This window comes from Carcharodon carcharias, chromosome 13 (assembly GCF_017639515.1).
Source record: "Carcharodon carcharias isolate sCarCar2 chromosome 13, sCarCar2.pri, whole genome shotgun sequence".
NCBI classification, from domain to species: Eukaryota; Metazoa; Chordata; class Chondrichthyes; order Lamniformes; family Lamnidae; genus Carcharodon; species Carcharodon carcharias.
Window position 1 is genome coordinate 128699361 of NC_054479.1, and position 16152 is coordinate 128715512.

Sequence of the window (16152 nt, forward strand, 5' to 3'; positions counted from 1 at the left end):
GGTTGGTGTCTTTGAAAGCGGCCAATGAGAGCACGGTTTGTTCCAGGGTGGAGTAGCTACCCGTCGTTCTGGGGTGGGGGGGGGGGAGGTGGGTCGACGGCCGTTGCCGGGGCAACAGCTGCGACGCCGCCGGATCAGCAAAGCTGGGGAGAAAAATATTACCTTCCATGAAGATTACTGACAATAAGTTAACTCACTTGAAAGTTATTTTCTGCTTAAGCTACGAAGGAAAAAGAAGTTGACGTATGGATATTTGCTTTATTTTTCACTTAAAGGAAAACTTGCATTCCGCGACCTCACGACGTCCCAAATGCAGTTTAATTAAGATGCAGGGAACAGATTTATGGTAATTGACAAAAGAACCAAAAACAAGATGAGATTTTTTTTTTATTATGAAGCAAGTTGCTGTGATTTGAAATGTACTGCCTGGAAGGGTCATGGAAGTAGATTCAATAACTTTCAGAAAGGAACAATACTTCAAGCGGAAAAAAATTGCATGTCTAATGGAAAGGGCAAGGGGATGCAACAATTGGACTGTTCTTTCAACGAGCTGGCACAGGCACAATGGGCCGAATAGTCTTCTTGTCTGCTGTCTCATACTATGCACATGCATACAATAGTCTAAGATTACTTGCTGGTTTCGTCCAATTCTCTTCAGTGGTCAGTTTACCTATAGTTTTATCACATTTTTCGGTTCACTCTGAAAATTGTTGTTTTATTGTTCCTAAAAATTCGAAATAATCACACTTTTAGACTCAAAATGCTGGAGCTTCACTGGAAGTATTTCTTACAGCTCTCCATGTGGCCAGTGTTACCCCCACATATGACTGTAGTGCAGCAGTAAATGTGGCACCCCGAAGTACATTGTCATAACAATTAGTTCGTATATCTTTACGATTAATATAACAACATAACTAACAATTTTGAAGCATAATTCTGTTAAAGAAATTGCTTAATAACAAATAGATGATTCATCTCTAGTCTTACTCACCACAGAATCATTCCAGTCAATACTCGAAGCAGCAAATTTAGACCTGTAATGAATTTTGCAAATACCAAACAACGCCTGCCCCCTCTGCCTCCCAAGCTGTTGGTACATTTTTATGGGAGTCCAAGGGTATGCAATTTCAATTTTTTACATTACAAATATCAATTCTATTGAATTCTTAATAAATTACCTCCCTTCTACTTTATTCTCATTAGATTGACCAGATTGAGCTTCTTTAAAGCAAGGCCCCAATTTCTTTACCGCTGCATATTATTCTTAGACTTTTTGTGACCTATCACTCTCCCACTTCCACCGCACCCCCCACCCCGCACCAACACCTGCAGCCAGCCTTGCTTCAAGCTTCTACAACAAAATTAAATAATCACCACCTGCACAATGCCGGCCAGTGTGTACTAGCTATAAAGTGTACTGCAGCAACTCTCCTAGACTTCCTCGACGGTGGCTCCCACACCTGTGAACTCCATCACTTAGAAGGACAAAAACAGCAGATGTATGGGAACACCATCACTTCCAAGTTCCCCTCCAAGTCACATATCATCCTGACTTGTAAATATATCATCGTTGCTGGATCAAAATCCTGGAACTCCCTCTCTAGCAGAATAGTGGGAACATCTTCATCAAATAGTTTGCACCAGTTTAAGAAGAACGCCCACCAACATCTTCTAAAAGAGCAACTAGAAGTGGGCAATAAATGCTTGCCTTAATTGCCAGTGTTGCAATCATGCTAAGAATAAATAAAAATATACATGCAAGTGAGGCCTTGTGAGAATTACAGCCCACTGTTTATAGCACTGCCCATCACAGCAGGAACATGAACAGTTACCTACTCAGGAGCAGCAGTTGGTGGAAGGCTTGGCCTGGTCCTTGTTGATTTTGTTTCGCGTACACATAGATAGTGCCACAAATCAAGTGTGTGCAGTTAGCACATTTGTGGAAGTTGAATGTGTCTCTCCAGAGAGAATGTGCATTCGATAATATCAGGCATGGAGAAACTCTAGTATCTTAAATTAACTGGTCCCTTGTTTGCAGGTTCTTACTACAGTGATGAGTTGCTGCACCCAACTGTTCACAAAATACAAGCCAAAGGATTGTCAACTCACTGATACATAACTGCAATCACCGCTGTACTGCATTTATGCCCTAGAGAGCTGGTCACCAAATTACTGATGTCTTGAGGTTTCTACTATCTGTGAGCACACAGGGAGTGCATGCATAGTGGACATCCTAGTGATAACAAATAAAAGGTGTGGCTATGGGTACCTGCATGGGCCCCAGCTATGCCTGTCTCTTTATGGGGTATGTGGAACATTCTTTGTTCCAGTCCTACTCCGGCCCCCTTCCACAACTCTTTCTCCGGTACATCGATGATTACTTCGGTGCTGCTTCATGCTCTCATCAGGACCTGGAAAAATTTATTAATTTTGCTTCCAATCTCCACCGCGCCATCATTTTCACATGGTCCATCACTTCCCTTCCCTTCCTTGACCTCTCTGTCTCAATTTCTGGTGATAGACTATCCACCAATATCCATTACAAGCCTACCGACTCCCACAGCTACCTCGACTACAGCTCCTCACACCCGCTTCCTCTAAGGACTCCATCCCATTCTCTCAGTTCCCTTGCCTCCGTTGCATCTGTTCCGATGATGCTACCTTCAAAAACAATTCCTCTGACATGTCCTCCTTCTTCCTTAACCATGGTTTTCCACCCACGGTCGTTGACAGGGCCCTCAACGGTGTCCGGCCCATCTCCCGCGCATCCACCCTCACGCCTTCTCCTCCCTCCCTCCTTGTCCTCACTTATCACCCCACCAGCCTCCGCATTCAAAGGATCATCCTCCGCCATTTCCACCAACTCCAGCATGATGCCACCACCAAACACATCTTCCCTTCACCCCGCCGGCGGCATTCCGTAGGGATCGTTCCCTCCGGGACACCCTGGTCCACTCCTCCATCACCCCCTACTCCTCAACCCCCACCAATGGCACCTCCCCATGCCCACGCAAAAGATGCAACACCTGCCCCTTCACTTCCTCTCTCCTCACTGTCCAAGGGCCCAAATGCTCCTTTCAAGTGAAGCAACATTTCACTTGCATTTGCCCTAACTTAGTCTACTGCATTCGTTGCTCCCAATGCAGTCGCCTCTACATTGGAGAGACCAAACATAAACTGGGCGATCGCTTTGCAGAACACCTGCGGTCTGTCTGCGAGAAAGACCAAATCTCCCTGTCGCTTGCCATTTTAACAATCCACCCTGCTCTCTTGTCCACATATCTGTCCTTGGCTTGCTGCATTGTTCCAATGAAGCCCAACGCAAACTGGAGGAACAGCACCTCATCTTCGAATAGTCACTTTACAGCCTTCCGGACTGAATATTGAATTCAACAACTTTAGATCTTGAACTCCCTCCTCCATCCCCACCCTCTTTCCGTTTCTTCCCCCTTCCTTTTGTTTTTTTCCAATAATTTATATAGATTTCTCTTTTCCCACCTATTTCCATTATTTTTAAATCTATACCTTTTATGCCCTGCTAGTCTTTCCACCCCACCCCCACTAGAGCTGTACCTTGAGTGTCCTGCCATCCATTCTTAATTAGCACAGTCGTTTAGATAATATCACCATCTTCAACACTTCTTTGTTCTTCTGTCTGTGACATCTTTTGATTATCTGCTCTTATCATTCCTTTCTTGTCCCTACAACCACACCCCCCCCCCACTTCTCTCCCCCCCCCCCCCCACCCCCCCAAACCCCACCTTAAACCAGCTTATATTTCACCCCTCTCCTAACATTCACTCAGTTCTGTTGAAGGGTCATGAAGACTCAAAAAGTCAAGTCTTTTCTTCTCCGCCGATGCTGCCAGACCTGCTGAGTTTTCCCAGGTAATTCTGTTTTTGTTTTGTGCTAGTGATAACATTATTATTTTAAGTTTTATAAGTTTTTGTGGTTAAATTCTTTATTAGTTGTGCCTCTTTGAAAAAAAAGGGGGAAAAATTTTTGATTAGTTTTTGAGTTGGTGAGTCTGGGCCTACCCAGTGCCTCCTTCCTCTGTGTTTTACAATAGATTCATTCCTACCGTGCTGCAGGGGGGCTGGTCAATGAAGGTGATAGGGATCTGGCGCTGCAGCTAACCCTCCAGGCCAGCAGTGGGAGACATGCTGCTCTCTGCGTGTCATTGGGATAGGAAAGGGGGCGGGACGAGGCGGTCAACGGAACCGACCCGGAAATAATCGTACCTTCAGGTGAGACGGGCTGTCTTGACGATGAGAGTTCACCTGAGTGCAGGTAAGTGGCGTCTGGCTCTCACACATCTGGCTGGCAGCAGTTCATGGACTAAACGTTACTGCATTTTTACACTTTTTTAAATAAAAATGACCCCAGTTAGCATATATTTTTTCTTAAATATTAACATTTAAATCCATTTAAGATTTGAAAAGTAAGTATTTTAATTAGTTGAAGTTGTTAAAACTTGTTTGAAAAAGCTTTGCACAGAATCACGGGAACAGACTGTTGTCAGTCTTTTTTATGAAGATTAAATTTATTGCAGATTATGTTAAAATGTATTCCTGAGTTTTTAAGAACTATATTAAACACCACATTCAGTCAGCAATCCAAAAAATAGGCCTGTGTTTAAAAGTCAAGTAATTTGTGTTCTTATCTCGTCTTACCCTCCCGTCTGCGGTTGTCAATTCTGGTAGGACATATTCCCAGAGGTTTCAATGCAGGATTTCCTTGCCTTTATCACCCTACCTAAACAGCTCCCCACACCACCACAACCCCCGTCTTCATTTCCAATTTTTTATTAACTAATAAAGAGTAGTCAAATAAAATGAATAAAAACACGCAGATTTTTAATGTCCCTATGATATTTCTTCAGGGTTGCTTTACTTGCAGCAGTATTCAGGAGATTAATGTTTAATTCCCAGAGACTCCAGGATCTTCCCGGAGGGTTGGCAGTCCTCTCCTGACCTCCCCTGATGTAGGTGTGTACAGTGGGTTGCTCTGTGGTTCAGTTTCAAAGTTTGTTTTGTATCAGTTCTGTGAAGTGCCTTGGGACATTCTACGACTATATAAATGCAAGTCAAAGTTGTTTTGTGGTCCTTCACACATCATGTATAAACTTCCAGGATCCATTCATCTGGGACTGTTACCTCGAGCCCAGTGAAAACCAGATGTGGGTATAGTATTTTTAAAACACATACCTTCATGTGCGGTGGGGGGTGCGGGCGGGATCACTAGATTACTTGCAGCAGCAGAAACTCTTGATGATTTTCCTCTCTCTCTCCATCTCCCTGCCTTCTGCAGGAACTCCTTGACCAATTGTAAAGCTACAAGTACTGTCCTGATTGAAGTCTGTGAACTCAGCACAGGCCATGTGTCAAACCTAAGGGCTTACCCTTATCGATTTGCAAGTTTGGATAGAGTATGTGGCAAGCCGTTGAATTCTGGGGTGCTTCAGGATTGAGCCTGCTCTTTCCACTTTTGTACGAGGGGAAAGTGTAGTTTTGGCTGCTGGTTTAACATGGTTCCATAGATGTTTGCTCATGTGGGTGGTGGTTTAACAGATTAGTTATAATGTTAGAATAACATTGCAACATTAAGTTTTCCTCTAGTGAGGGTGAGTTTACAAAGCTTGTGCAGATCACAATATGTTTGGAGTATAATTCAGTGGTTATTGATGGTAACTATATTTTCTCTCATCTGTGTGTAATTTGAAAATGAGTTCTATTTGCAAGGAAGATCTAGGATAGAAATATGATTTTGTTTGAAGGATCTTAACCTGGCATTTTTTTGTTTTAAGGATGAAAGAGTGGTGGATCCAGGTTGCACTTCTTGCTGCACCGCTCATTGCTGTCTACCTTCATCTTCCTCCCCCAAGTCTTTCACCATCCCTCTATTCATGGAGAATGGCTGGAGCCTTCTTTACCTTCAAAGACCACCGCATATTTTACAGAGGTGAGGGCTTTGCATGATATGACAATGATCTAATTAAATGGCAGAGAATGCCTGTGGTGTCAAATGGTGTAGTTCTGTTTTTAATGTTGCTATGGTGTGGCTTTGATGAATCTGTAATTGTGCTATATGTAAATGCTTACGCCCATTGCTCCATATATGTTGTAAATAGCAATGTTTGTCTTAGGTTGGCTTGTATATCCAAAAACACTTTTCTTCCCTGAAAAGCTATAAATCAGTTGAAAATGAGGCCCTTGTGTTCTCAAAGTTATGATGCCTATGAGATTAGGAATACGGTCTTTATCAGGAGTTAGTTAAGGTAAAGCCTCTCTTTGAGGACAGTGTTACAAATGAAAAGCTGCAAGAGGCGAGCAGCTCAGCAAGTATATTAAAATTGTACCTGAAGCTGTGCCATTTTATCTTAAGAGAAGACTTTGACCACCTGTAGTAATTTTTTCCATGTATTACCAGCTTCCTGATTCAGTAGGAAACCCTCTGTAGCAAAGCCCACATTGCATACATTTGCATGGAAAGGCATTAATTTGGTCCAAATACATCGTGTTTTTTTAGGGCCTTAAGATGGCATGTGGCTGCTTTAAGAACTTGATTCAGAGCAACTTTTATCATCCATCTTGTGGCTGGTCCAAAATGTGACTCTTGGGAAAAGACTGGTTTCTGACAAATGATAAAATAGTAACTAAAGAAAAAGCAAAATACTGCAGATCTTGGGGATCTGAAATAAAAACAAAAAGTGATGGAAAAACTCAGCAGGTCTGACAGCATTCGGAGAGAGAAACAGAGTTAACATTTCAAGTTTAATATGATTCTTCTGCAAAACACTCTTCTGAACAGGGATGGTTCAATGGTAATGCCACTGGACTAACAACCCAGGGTCACAGAGCTCTGAGTTCCAGACCTCTGGGAGCACAGGGTCAAATCCCACCATGGCAGCTGGTGGAATTTGAATTCTGTTAATAAATCTGGAATTGAAAGCTAGTCAATTATGCAGACCATGACAATATCATTGATTGTCATGAAAACCCATCTGGTTCACTGATGTCCTTTCGGGAAATCCTTAGCTGGCGTGACCTACATATGACTCCAGACCCACAGCAGTGTGGTTGACTGACCCCCTGAAGTGTTCAGTTCAAAGGCAATGAGGGATGGACAACAAATGCTGGCCTTGCCAGTGATGCCCACATCCCATGAAGGAATAAAGGAAAAAAACCCTTTTAATAAGGGTCTTTAACGAGCTTTTCCAGCACTTTCTGCTTTTACATCACAACTTATCACTGAAGTATCTTGGAATTTAACACAATTAATTACTTTGAGGTAAAGTGACCTACATCGATAAATGGGGGCAAACATTTGTGCATAGCAAGATCCCACAAACAGCAATGAGATGAATGAATCTGTTGTTTTTGATAGTTAAGGGAGGAATGCTGGCTCAGACCCCTGCTTTTCTTCAATTAGTGCCATGGGGTCTCTAGCCTATACCTTAACCACTGGAACCGATGGATGTCCTCTTGAGCTGTCTTAATGCGATCTGCGTGTGAATTTCAGATTCCGTGGGTGCTGTCGGCAGTTCCGACATAGTGATCCTTTTGCATGGTTTCCCAACATCGAGCTATGACTGGCACAAGGTAAGGGGTGGGGTAGAAGAATGCCAAGACTTGGTCAAAGTTTTAAAATTGTTTTCCCTCACTTGATTTTAATGTGGGGTGGGGCAAGAGGGGTCTGTGATTTTGAAGAGTGAGCAGCTGTGTTGTGGTTAAAACATTGCACTGACATAGGGATAGAACTAGATTGAAGACAATGGAGGTTTAAGACAACTACTTCCATTATCAAAATATCTAAAATCTTAGAGCATTGAGCTCTGAGCTTTGATATTCCAGCTGGTCGGATGGCAGCAGGGACCTAACTGGTTAATGCACAGTTTTACTAGGAAGGGATAAAATTGGTCAGGAATTTTACTTCTAATTGCTACTGGAAACCAATTTAACTTAATACATCCTCAATCCTAAAATACTATTAAAAACATTTTTTTACGTTTTAATTTTGAAATAAACTGGAGTGAGTAATCGAAGGGATCTCTTTATTTGAACAGACTCCCCTATAGCAACTAAAATTTGTCGCCAGACAATCTAACATTTTATTGAATGTTGGAGAGTACTAAAAGGGATTGAAATATGCTTTTTGTTTTAGATCTGGGAAGGCTTGATGCTGAGGTTTAATCGAGTTATCGCACTAGATTTTCTTGGTTTTGGATTCAGCGATAAACCTGTGAGTATCTGGTTACTGAGGAACTTTCCTTTGCTGAAGATTTAGCCCTTTGAGCAGCAGACATAATTCATAGTCTGTAGGTAGCTGAGTGGTTGTCAACTGTAGGTTTTTTATTTACAATAAATAGTCGTTTGGTAGTACTTGAGAATTGCTGAAAAAAGAGATGTCTAAGTTTTTCATCTTGCACTCATCATGACACTCTCAAGAATACCAATATAAGGGGGAAAACAACAATTTATACTGTATGTGAAGAGTGCTGATTGGTTGGCAAGTGGCATTGCCATGGAGAATGCACCACTGATGGACTGACAGTTAACTGCCCAGCATTGTTTGAAATTTAAGCCAGGCAGCTTGACCCTGATTGGTCAAGGCACTGCCCTGAGGAATGAGTCAGCGAATGGCTGTCACTTATTTTGTTTAGCTGAAACAGATGCAATGTATGTATATGTTCTTTCTGTCTGCAAACAACAGGGCCCTGTGTATTAATATATGTAGCTTCCAGTAAATGCAAATGTGCCACATTGTGAGCCCGGCTGACAATCTTAAATTGGTTATCAGCATAATTCTTAGCACATTGAGGATTATTTAGCAAATGTTGTCCAATCGCGGAATCACATCTAATGTTGGACACTATGTCTTGAGTCTTGCAAACACGGGCTGGTTGGGTGCAGTCTGTGCCCTGCCTGTTGTGAACAGCGGCTGGGACATGCTGTTTGATACGATCTGCCAGTCTTTGGGACATAAGGCCTATATACTTAGCATCACACTGGCACTGAAATTCATATACTACATTACTCATTTGTGTGAATGGCAGAACGTCTTTTTAACTTGACGGCAGCATCCTGTTAGTGATGAGTACCACTCTTGTTGCTACTGCATAGTTGCAGCGTGAAATAGTTAGCTTCACCTGTTGCTCAAATATTTGAGATACCTTGCCCTTCCAGGGTAAACTGAAGTACACTGGGCATTTTTCAGGGCCAAAACTGATGCCCTTAGGCCCATTCATGAGTTGCGTGGTATACAGCGTGAAATGATCTGATCAGGGTGGCCCTTATCCTGCAGGATGTCTTTGATGCGCCCTATTTCAGCATGAAGCTTGCATGGTGAGCAAATGGCTCGGGCCTTATTTACAAGTTTGTTGATAAGACCAATCTTATGGTGTGAAACTATAAGAATCTCAACATGTATATTGACCAGTGAAGGTAAGCTTGTGGTAGACTGTGGTAGAGAGTCCCCTGGCAGATTTCTCAACTAGTACTTTAAGGAATGAGAGTTCGTTTAACTGCTACATTTCATAGGTGAATTTGAGCGCAGGATGGAACCCATTAAGACATGTAAGGAAATTGTTACATGCAACTGCGGATTTAAATATAGCAAACATATCATCTAGTCATTCCATCAAGGAGACGTTTCTCATGGAACCCAACAAAAATGTTTGCAAGAGCTGGTCCTAGAGGGGATCCCATGGCAACACCATCTATTTGGGCTTACATCGCGTCATTAAAACTGAACTCAACTGTGCGAGTTGTCGAGCTCATAAGTTCAATGAATACTGATTCATAAATGGTGCAGGGTCTAGATCGCCATGATATACTGCTGCAGTGCAAATATTTATGGCTTCCTTAAGTGGAACATTGGTGAATAGGCTAGCAATTCAAATGAGCACATGAATATAGCATTGCTATCGATATGCAAGTCCTTTATGGCCTTCGCAAATGTGAAGGAGTCCTTCACCGTGTATATGGAAAACTTGGTCAAAGCCGGTTGTAACAATTCACTCAACCATTCAGCCAATTCATGTTGTGTAGAGCCGGTCACAGATAAGATTGAGAGAGAGAGTTTCTGCTTGTTAGATCAGATAGATTAGATCTGCTAGTTCGATCACAATCTGAGCGAAACCATTCGCATCATTGCAAAAAAACTTGAGAGTTTAAAACATAAATGAGTTGCAACTAAAATTATTTGTTTTTTCTGTGATTCTTTTTACGCTGGTTCAGTCTTCAATTTCCCCAAATCAGACCCCTCGAACTCACCACACCCTCCAAGTTGATACTGGTTTGGAAAACTCTTCAAATTGGGTGTGCTTTTTAAAGATTTTTCATATCAAAAATAATTAATTTACTAAGAAACTGACCAGCATACAACAATGAAAGTAAATGGTTCAGTATAGTTATTTAAATTCATTTTCAGTGATTTTAAATCAGGTAATTCAAATGGAATACCTGTCACCCTTATTAAAGTGTTTATTTTTGGTGATAAACCTATTTTCAGCTATATTAATCAACCTGCACCAGGTTGCCACTCTTAAACACAATAATTACTCTTTGATGGAAAAATAAAAACAAAATCATTACATTCTGCTATGGTGCCAGATTGCTTTGGTTCATGCAAGATTTCAATTTTGTTGTTAAGCAAATGTCCATGCTAATATTTATCCCTTAATCAACATTACTAAAACCGATTATCTGGCCATTATTTCATTGCTGCTTGTTGTGCACAAATTGGCTGCCACATTTCCAACATTACGGCTGTGAATACATTTCAAAATTACCTTGTTGACACTGAAGCACTTTGGAACAACCCTCTGTCTTTCTTTCATTCATGGATCATACATCTCATTGCTACTTACTGGCACTGAACGAATGCTACATGTACCTATAGAACAAGTTACTTCACTTCAAAGAAGTAATTCATCGGGAGAACCAATTCAAAATAGATGGACATAATTATGTCTTTATGTAGTTGCAAGTATTGTCCTGAAAAGTATCTGTTTTGGCAAGTGATTGTGGGCTTACATTATTGGAAAAGTTAACTGTTAAATGCAATGCATTTGCTCTTCACTAGAGGCTGCACAGATACTCCATCTTTGAGCAGGCAGATATTGTCCAGCAGCTAATGATGGAACTGGGCCTTGCTCAGCAGAAGATCAACATCCTGGCCCATGATTATGGAGACACTGTTGCACTGGAGCTGCTATACAGGTTACCACTTTAAAATTGAGTGGCATTTGGGGGCGGGGAAAGTCACCAACTGAGCATCAATGTTAAGTGCATTGTATGTTGTTCATCTGTCTTTTTTTCAAAAATTACATTTGCAGAGTTCCTGATGAGGTTATGTTTCACTGGTGCCAGCGTTCCCCACTGCCCTAAACTCTCCCCACAGTGTTATATTGGCTGTTCTCTGCAGGCATGGTGTTCACTTGTGGAGGGAACCAAGCTGAGTACAATCTGTGTTCAGCAAGTCATTTGAATTGTGATCAGTAGAGAACTTGTCTATTTCCCACCTTTATTCTGGGGCAATTTTAAGGCATCTGTGTTGCTGCCCTGATTGAGATTAGTTAACTTGGCAATTAGACCATGGACCAAGCCTGAGGTTGTATAGCTCAGCACTGCTTGGCCTAAATAGCCAAGTGTTTATGGTACTGGGCTTGTAACCCCAAGATCAAAAGTTCAAATCTCACAATGGCAAACTATGAAGCAATGTAACTTCATCTGAAACAGATGGAAACGGGTTTGTACTCAAAAGAGTTACATGAATGCTTGGCCTAAATAGCCAAGTGGTTATGGTACTGGGCTTGTAACCCCAAGATCAAGAGTTCAAGTCTCACAATGGCAAACTATGAAACAATGTAACTTCATCTGAAACAGATGGAAATGTGTTTGTACTCGAAAGAGTTATAGCTCAGCACTAGCTGCAGGCAAAGACTGAGTGGGCCACTGAGTGTAGCTCTGCACAAAACTGCCTCTGTTGATGGATAGGGCACTGCTGTCCCTGAGCAGAGAATGATGGTTGAACTACTCAGGTGATCCTGTTTGCCAGACCCCACTGGCAATAGTCTTGGTCTGAAGCCAGTATCTGTGGTAGAACCAATGTGACTGCAATGTAATCCCACTATTGGAAGTTTCACAATTCAAATGATTGAGCATTGTCTCCTGTGTATTAGGTCTGAACACAGTAAACCTGGACATCTGATGATTAAGAGCCTGTGTTTGTCAAATGGAGGTATTCAGCTATTTGGTTATCTCATTAACATGATGAACTCATTTATATAATTCCCAATTCCTCTGGACGAGAGCTTACTTCATATTCTTTGTAATAATTTCAGGAATTTTTCCAGAGACAAACCACCCAAGATTTATACAGAAGGTCTGTATTTTATCCATTTAAAAAAAAATTATAACTGAATGAATTCATTAAGTGTTGCGCTCCAAGTAAGCTGAATGTGTCTTGGATACATTTAAAAGGAAGCTATATAAGCATATGAAACTGAAAGAAATAGAAGGGTACGTTGATAGGGTGAGATGAAGTAAATAGTGCAGGAGGAGCTCTTATGGAGCATGAACACAGCCATAGACCAGTTGGACTGAATGAATTGACATCACAGAAACAGGCGAATGTAATATGCTGACGTCTTGAAGCCTTAAAGCACTAGTTTCCTGTCAGCAGTGCTAAACATGGCAAGCAGTAAAACCACAGCAGGGAACAGACAAGATTGCAGGATGAGAAAGTGTAGCCAATATTGTGATATTTGGCAATTGTGACAGTTCACTCAGGATGAGTAAAGATGTACAGTAGCAGGTATGTATACCTCTCTTGTTTCTGGGCTGTGAAGGAGTGTATGTTGGCTCAGTCTTGTTCACTATGGAGCAAATCAAGAGTGGTTGATTTATAGCTTGAGGGGAATAGTACTTTAATCATTTCTTTTTGTTGTTTTATCTATGTTTTTAATGGGAGCTAGCAAAATTTAAGTGATATGTTAAGATATGAATCATTTTGTTCTTCCAATTCTCTTTTCCTACACCGCCTTCCTTCCTCTCCCTGAATCGCCACAGTTGCTGGGGTAGTTTCACATGCTTGGGAGCTGCCCAGTTCTTCACCCCAGCGTCAATTCTTCATGTTACTCCTGACAGTGGTCTTGAGAGGTTATTTAACCATGATTGGTGCTAGGGGGGAGGTGCGGGTGGTGTCAGCAGGTAAACTCAAGCCTCATCCTGATTTTGGTTCTACTTTTCCTATCAGTGGCTGCTTATTAGAAATAGGAGACTTGGCTTTTTATTTATCCTGTACCCAACAGGGGAGACTTGTGCATCTCACTGTTGACATCAACTGAGATCGGCTAACTCAGCATAGATTGTACCTGGAATCTTGTTGCTAACACAACCAGAGATGAACTAATAGGAGGATAGTACCTGGTTCAAGACTTAAAGGCTTCCGCCTTTGCTTTCTCTGAAATTTTGTATCACTAGTATTACTAATGGAGAAATTTTAATATTATATCCTTATTTTGTTAACCTGGGCTTTACATTATTTTTGACATATAAAAGCGCCCATTGTCTGAAATGAGTAGTAAAGAGTTAATATGGACAGTAAAGAATCCATTCCTATTTCTCTAACAATGTATCCAAAAGATTTGAAACTGGGAGTGAAAAGTTATTGCAGTTCTCTTCAATTATAACTAGTTAATGTACTGTGGCATTGCTCACTATCTTATAATTTTTGTCTATATAAGCGATGACGATTGGGTTGGGACAGAGACTTCAGAAACTCATTCCACAGAGTCATATAATGACCAGAACCTGCAACAACATTGTGAAAACTAACAGCAAAATTGAATGGAAAATGTAGACAGCAGTTTACAATGATAAATATTGACACAAAATGTAACAAGAATTATGACAACAGTGAGTGAGGTTTATGGATAGCAAGTGTACACTCTACGCAGGATTTCTAATGGTATATATGGATGTTTCTTAACATCCAATGAAGCAAGAGGCAGTTGTGCCTGAACACACAAAAGCCTATGCGTGCCTTTTTAAAACTTAAGATATGAGCAGTAGATTTCTAAATTAAATTAATAATTCTTTCCTTTTCTTTACAACAGCTGCTCAAAGACAGTGGGTACTTTTCACCAATCTTTACCAGACTTATGAACTACTACTTCTTTTCAAAAGGGTGAGCTCTGCAACTGTGTACGTTTGGCATAATCTGGATTAAAGCCAGTGAGAAACAGAAATAAACTAATCTTCCCTGAACAAGAATTGGATAGGGTATTTGTTTCATTCTCTCAGCCCACCCAATTTGATCGCCCTACACCAACAATGCAGTACTGATTTGAATCTTCTGAATTGCTTTACATGTGACAGCTAAATTGCTGATTGTGATACTTCGCACAGGTTTGTGGGTGCACTGTCTTCAATTCACTAATCTCAGTGAAAAAAGTTGGTCTGACATATTTTGATAGTACTAGTGGACTAAGGAATGTATACTGCATGAATGTTATAGGCCTAGCTCAGTTGGACTCTTGTCGGAAGGATCTGGCTTCAAATCCTACAGCAAGCTTTAAGTGCATAATCTACGCTCAGTCCAGTACTGAGGGAGCCCAGAATTGCCAAATAACCTGCCCTTTGAATCAGATGTTAATATGAGGCCAGGTCCACACCTCTTATCAAAGACTCCAATAGTACCACCAAGGCATAGATTAGCTGGCATCGATTGCCCATTCCTATTGATAGAACTAAGTGGCTTGCTGGGCCACTTCAGAGGGCCAGGAAGAGTCAGCCATGTTGGTGTGAGATTGGAGTTACGTTCCCTAAAGGACATTAGTGAACTAGTTGTGGTTTTTAATGACAATTCAAAAGCTTTTATGGTCACATTTATTAGCTTTTATTTTTGTCAAAAGTGGACCTTTGGGTTGTGATGAAATCTCCTGAAGGAATATTTATTTCGGGCTTTTCCAGAATCAGCGCAGTATTTGGACCCCACACGCAACCCACGAATGCAGAGTACTGGGACATGTGGACCATGGTCCGTGTCAATGATGGCAACCTGGTAATGGACAGGTGAGTGAAGCACCTAAAGCCTTTCAATTTGCATGTTATGTTCACAGCTCGCAGCAAGGTGTAAGCTTCAGGCCCCAGTTAGTGTTTAACTGTAGGCAATCCAAGTGTTGCTTTGTTGTATTTACTGTTGCTCAGAAATTGGCACTCACCATTTCTCAAAATTGCAGCAACCAGGCAGCTAATTGCACTACAGGTGGTAAATGTAAAGGCTTGTGAGATGTTGTAGGATATAGATTGCATCATTTGGTGTTAATTGCGCAACTGTTCCAGAATTTGTGTGAGGAGAATAACCTGTGCTTGGCAAGCACATCTTGTCTGTTAATTGGTGTTTTATATATATGTAACTTATAGCCTCTTACTTGTGTCTCTCTCTCTCTCTCTCTCTATCATCAAGACCACTATTGGTAAACGTCATCGGAGCTTTCCACATTATTACTAAACTGCAAAAACGCTATCTGAAACAATATTTCCCACTAATTTGTCTCCCAAACGTTTTCAGCCTGCACAGAGGATCCAGACTGGGTGTCCTGGCCCTTTCCCCAGCATCCTTCATATGTTTGGAGACAAGATGAATTAAACCAAGCGATCAGATGACTCCAAGGTTTTTTTAAACTCTTTCATGGGATGTGGGTGTTGCTGACAAGGCCAGCAATCGTTGGCCTTCCCTAATTGCCCTTGAGAAGATGGTGGTGAGCCGTTGCCTTGAACGGCTGCAGTCTATCTGGTGCAAATACAGTCACAGTGCTCCTGGAAAGGAAGTTCTAGTCTTATGATCCCGCGACAGTGAAGGAATGATGATACAGTTCCAGGTCAGAATGGTGTGTGGCTTGAGGGGGACTTGCAGGTGGAATTACATCTGCAATTATAGAAGTCTGAAGATGGTAAAAATTGGATGAAGGAATGTAAGGACTGTCAAGGTTCAGGGAAGGAGGAGCTGGAACAGGCAATAATGCATTAAGTTTTTAATTCAACAGAGAGGAGAAGCAGATTACTGGCTGCTGCTACAGCAAGAAAAGAAATCTTATAAATGGCCAGCAGAATAGGACATGGTCCAGTAGATGTAGCATAAGCT

The 16152-nt window shown here is 41.4% G+C and overlaps 1 protein-coding gene across 3 annotated transcripts in view; it reads left to right on the top strand.

The window, feature by feature from the left end:
* Nucleotides 1–4206: 4206 nt before the first annotated feature.
* mest overlaps nt 4207–16152 on the top strand; it is a 31331-nt gene continuing 19385 nt past the window's right edge. For all 3 annotated transcript variants that reach the window (XM_041202048.1, XM_041202046.1, XM_041202047.1), the window contains exons 1-9: nt 4207–4290; nt 5807–5961; nt 7522–7601; nt 8164–8241; nt 11086–11222; nt 12185–12243; nt 12347–12387; nt 14123–14193; nt 14979–15080. In XM_041202048.1, coding sequence (XP_041057982.1) covers nt 5808–5961; nt 7522–7601; nt 8164–8241; nt 11086–11222; nt 12185–12243; nt 12347–12387; nt 14123–14193; nt 14979–15080 — 722 coding nt within the window. In that variant the 5' untranslated portion in view covers nt 4207–4290; nt 5807. The remainder of the gene's footprint in view (nt 4291–5806; nt 5962–7521; nt 7602–8163; nt 8242–11085; nt 11223–12184; nt 12244–12346; nt 12388–14122; nt 14194–14978; nt 15081–16152) is intronic.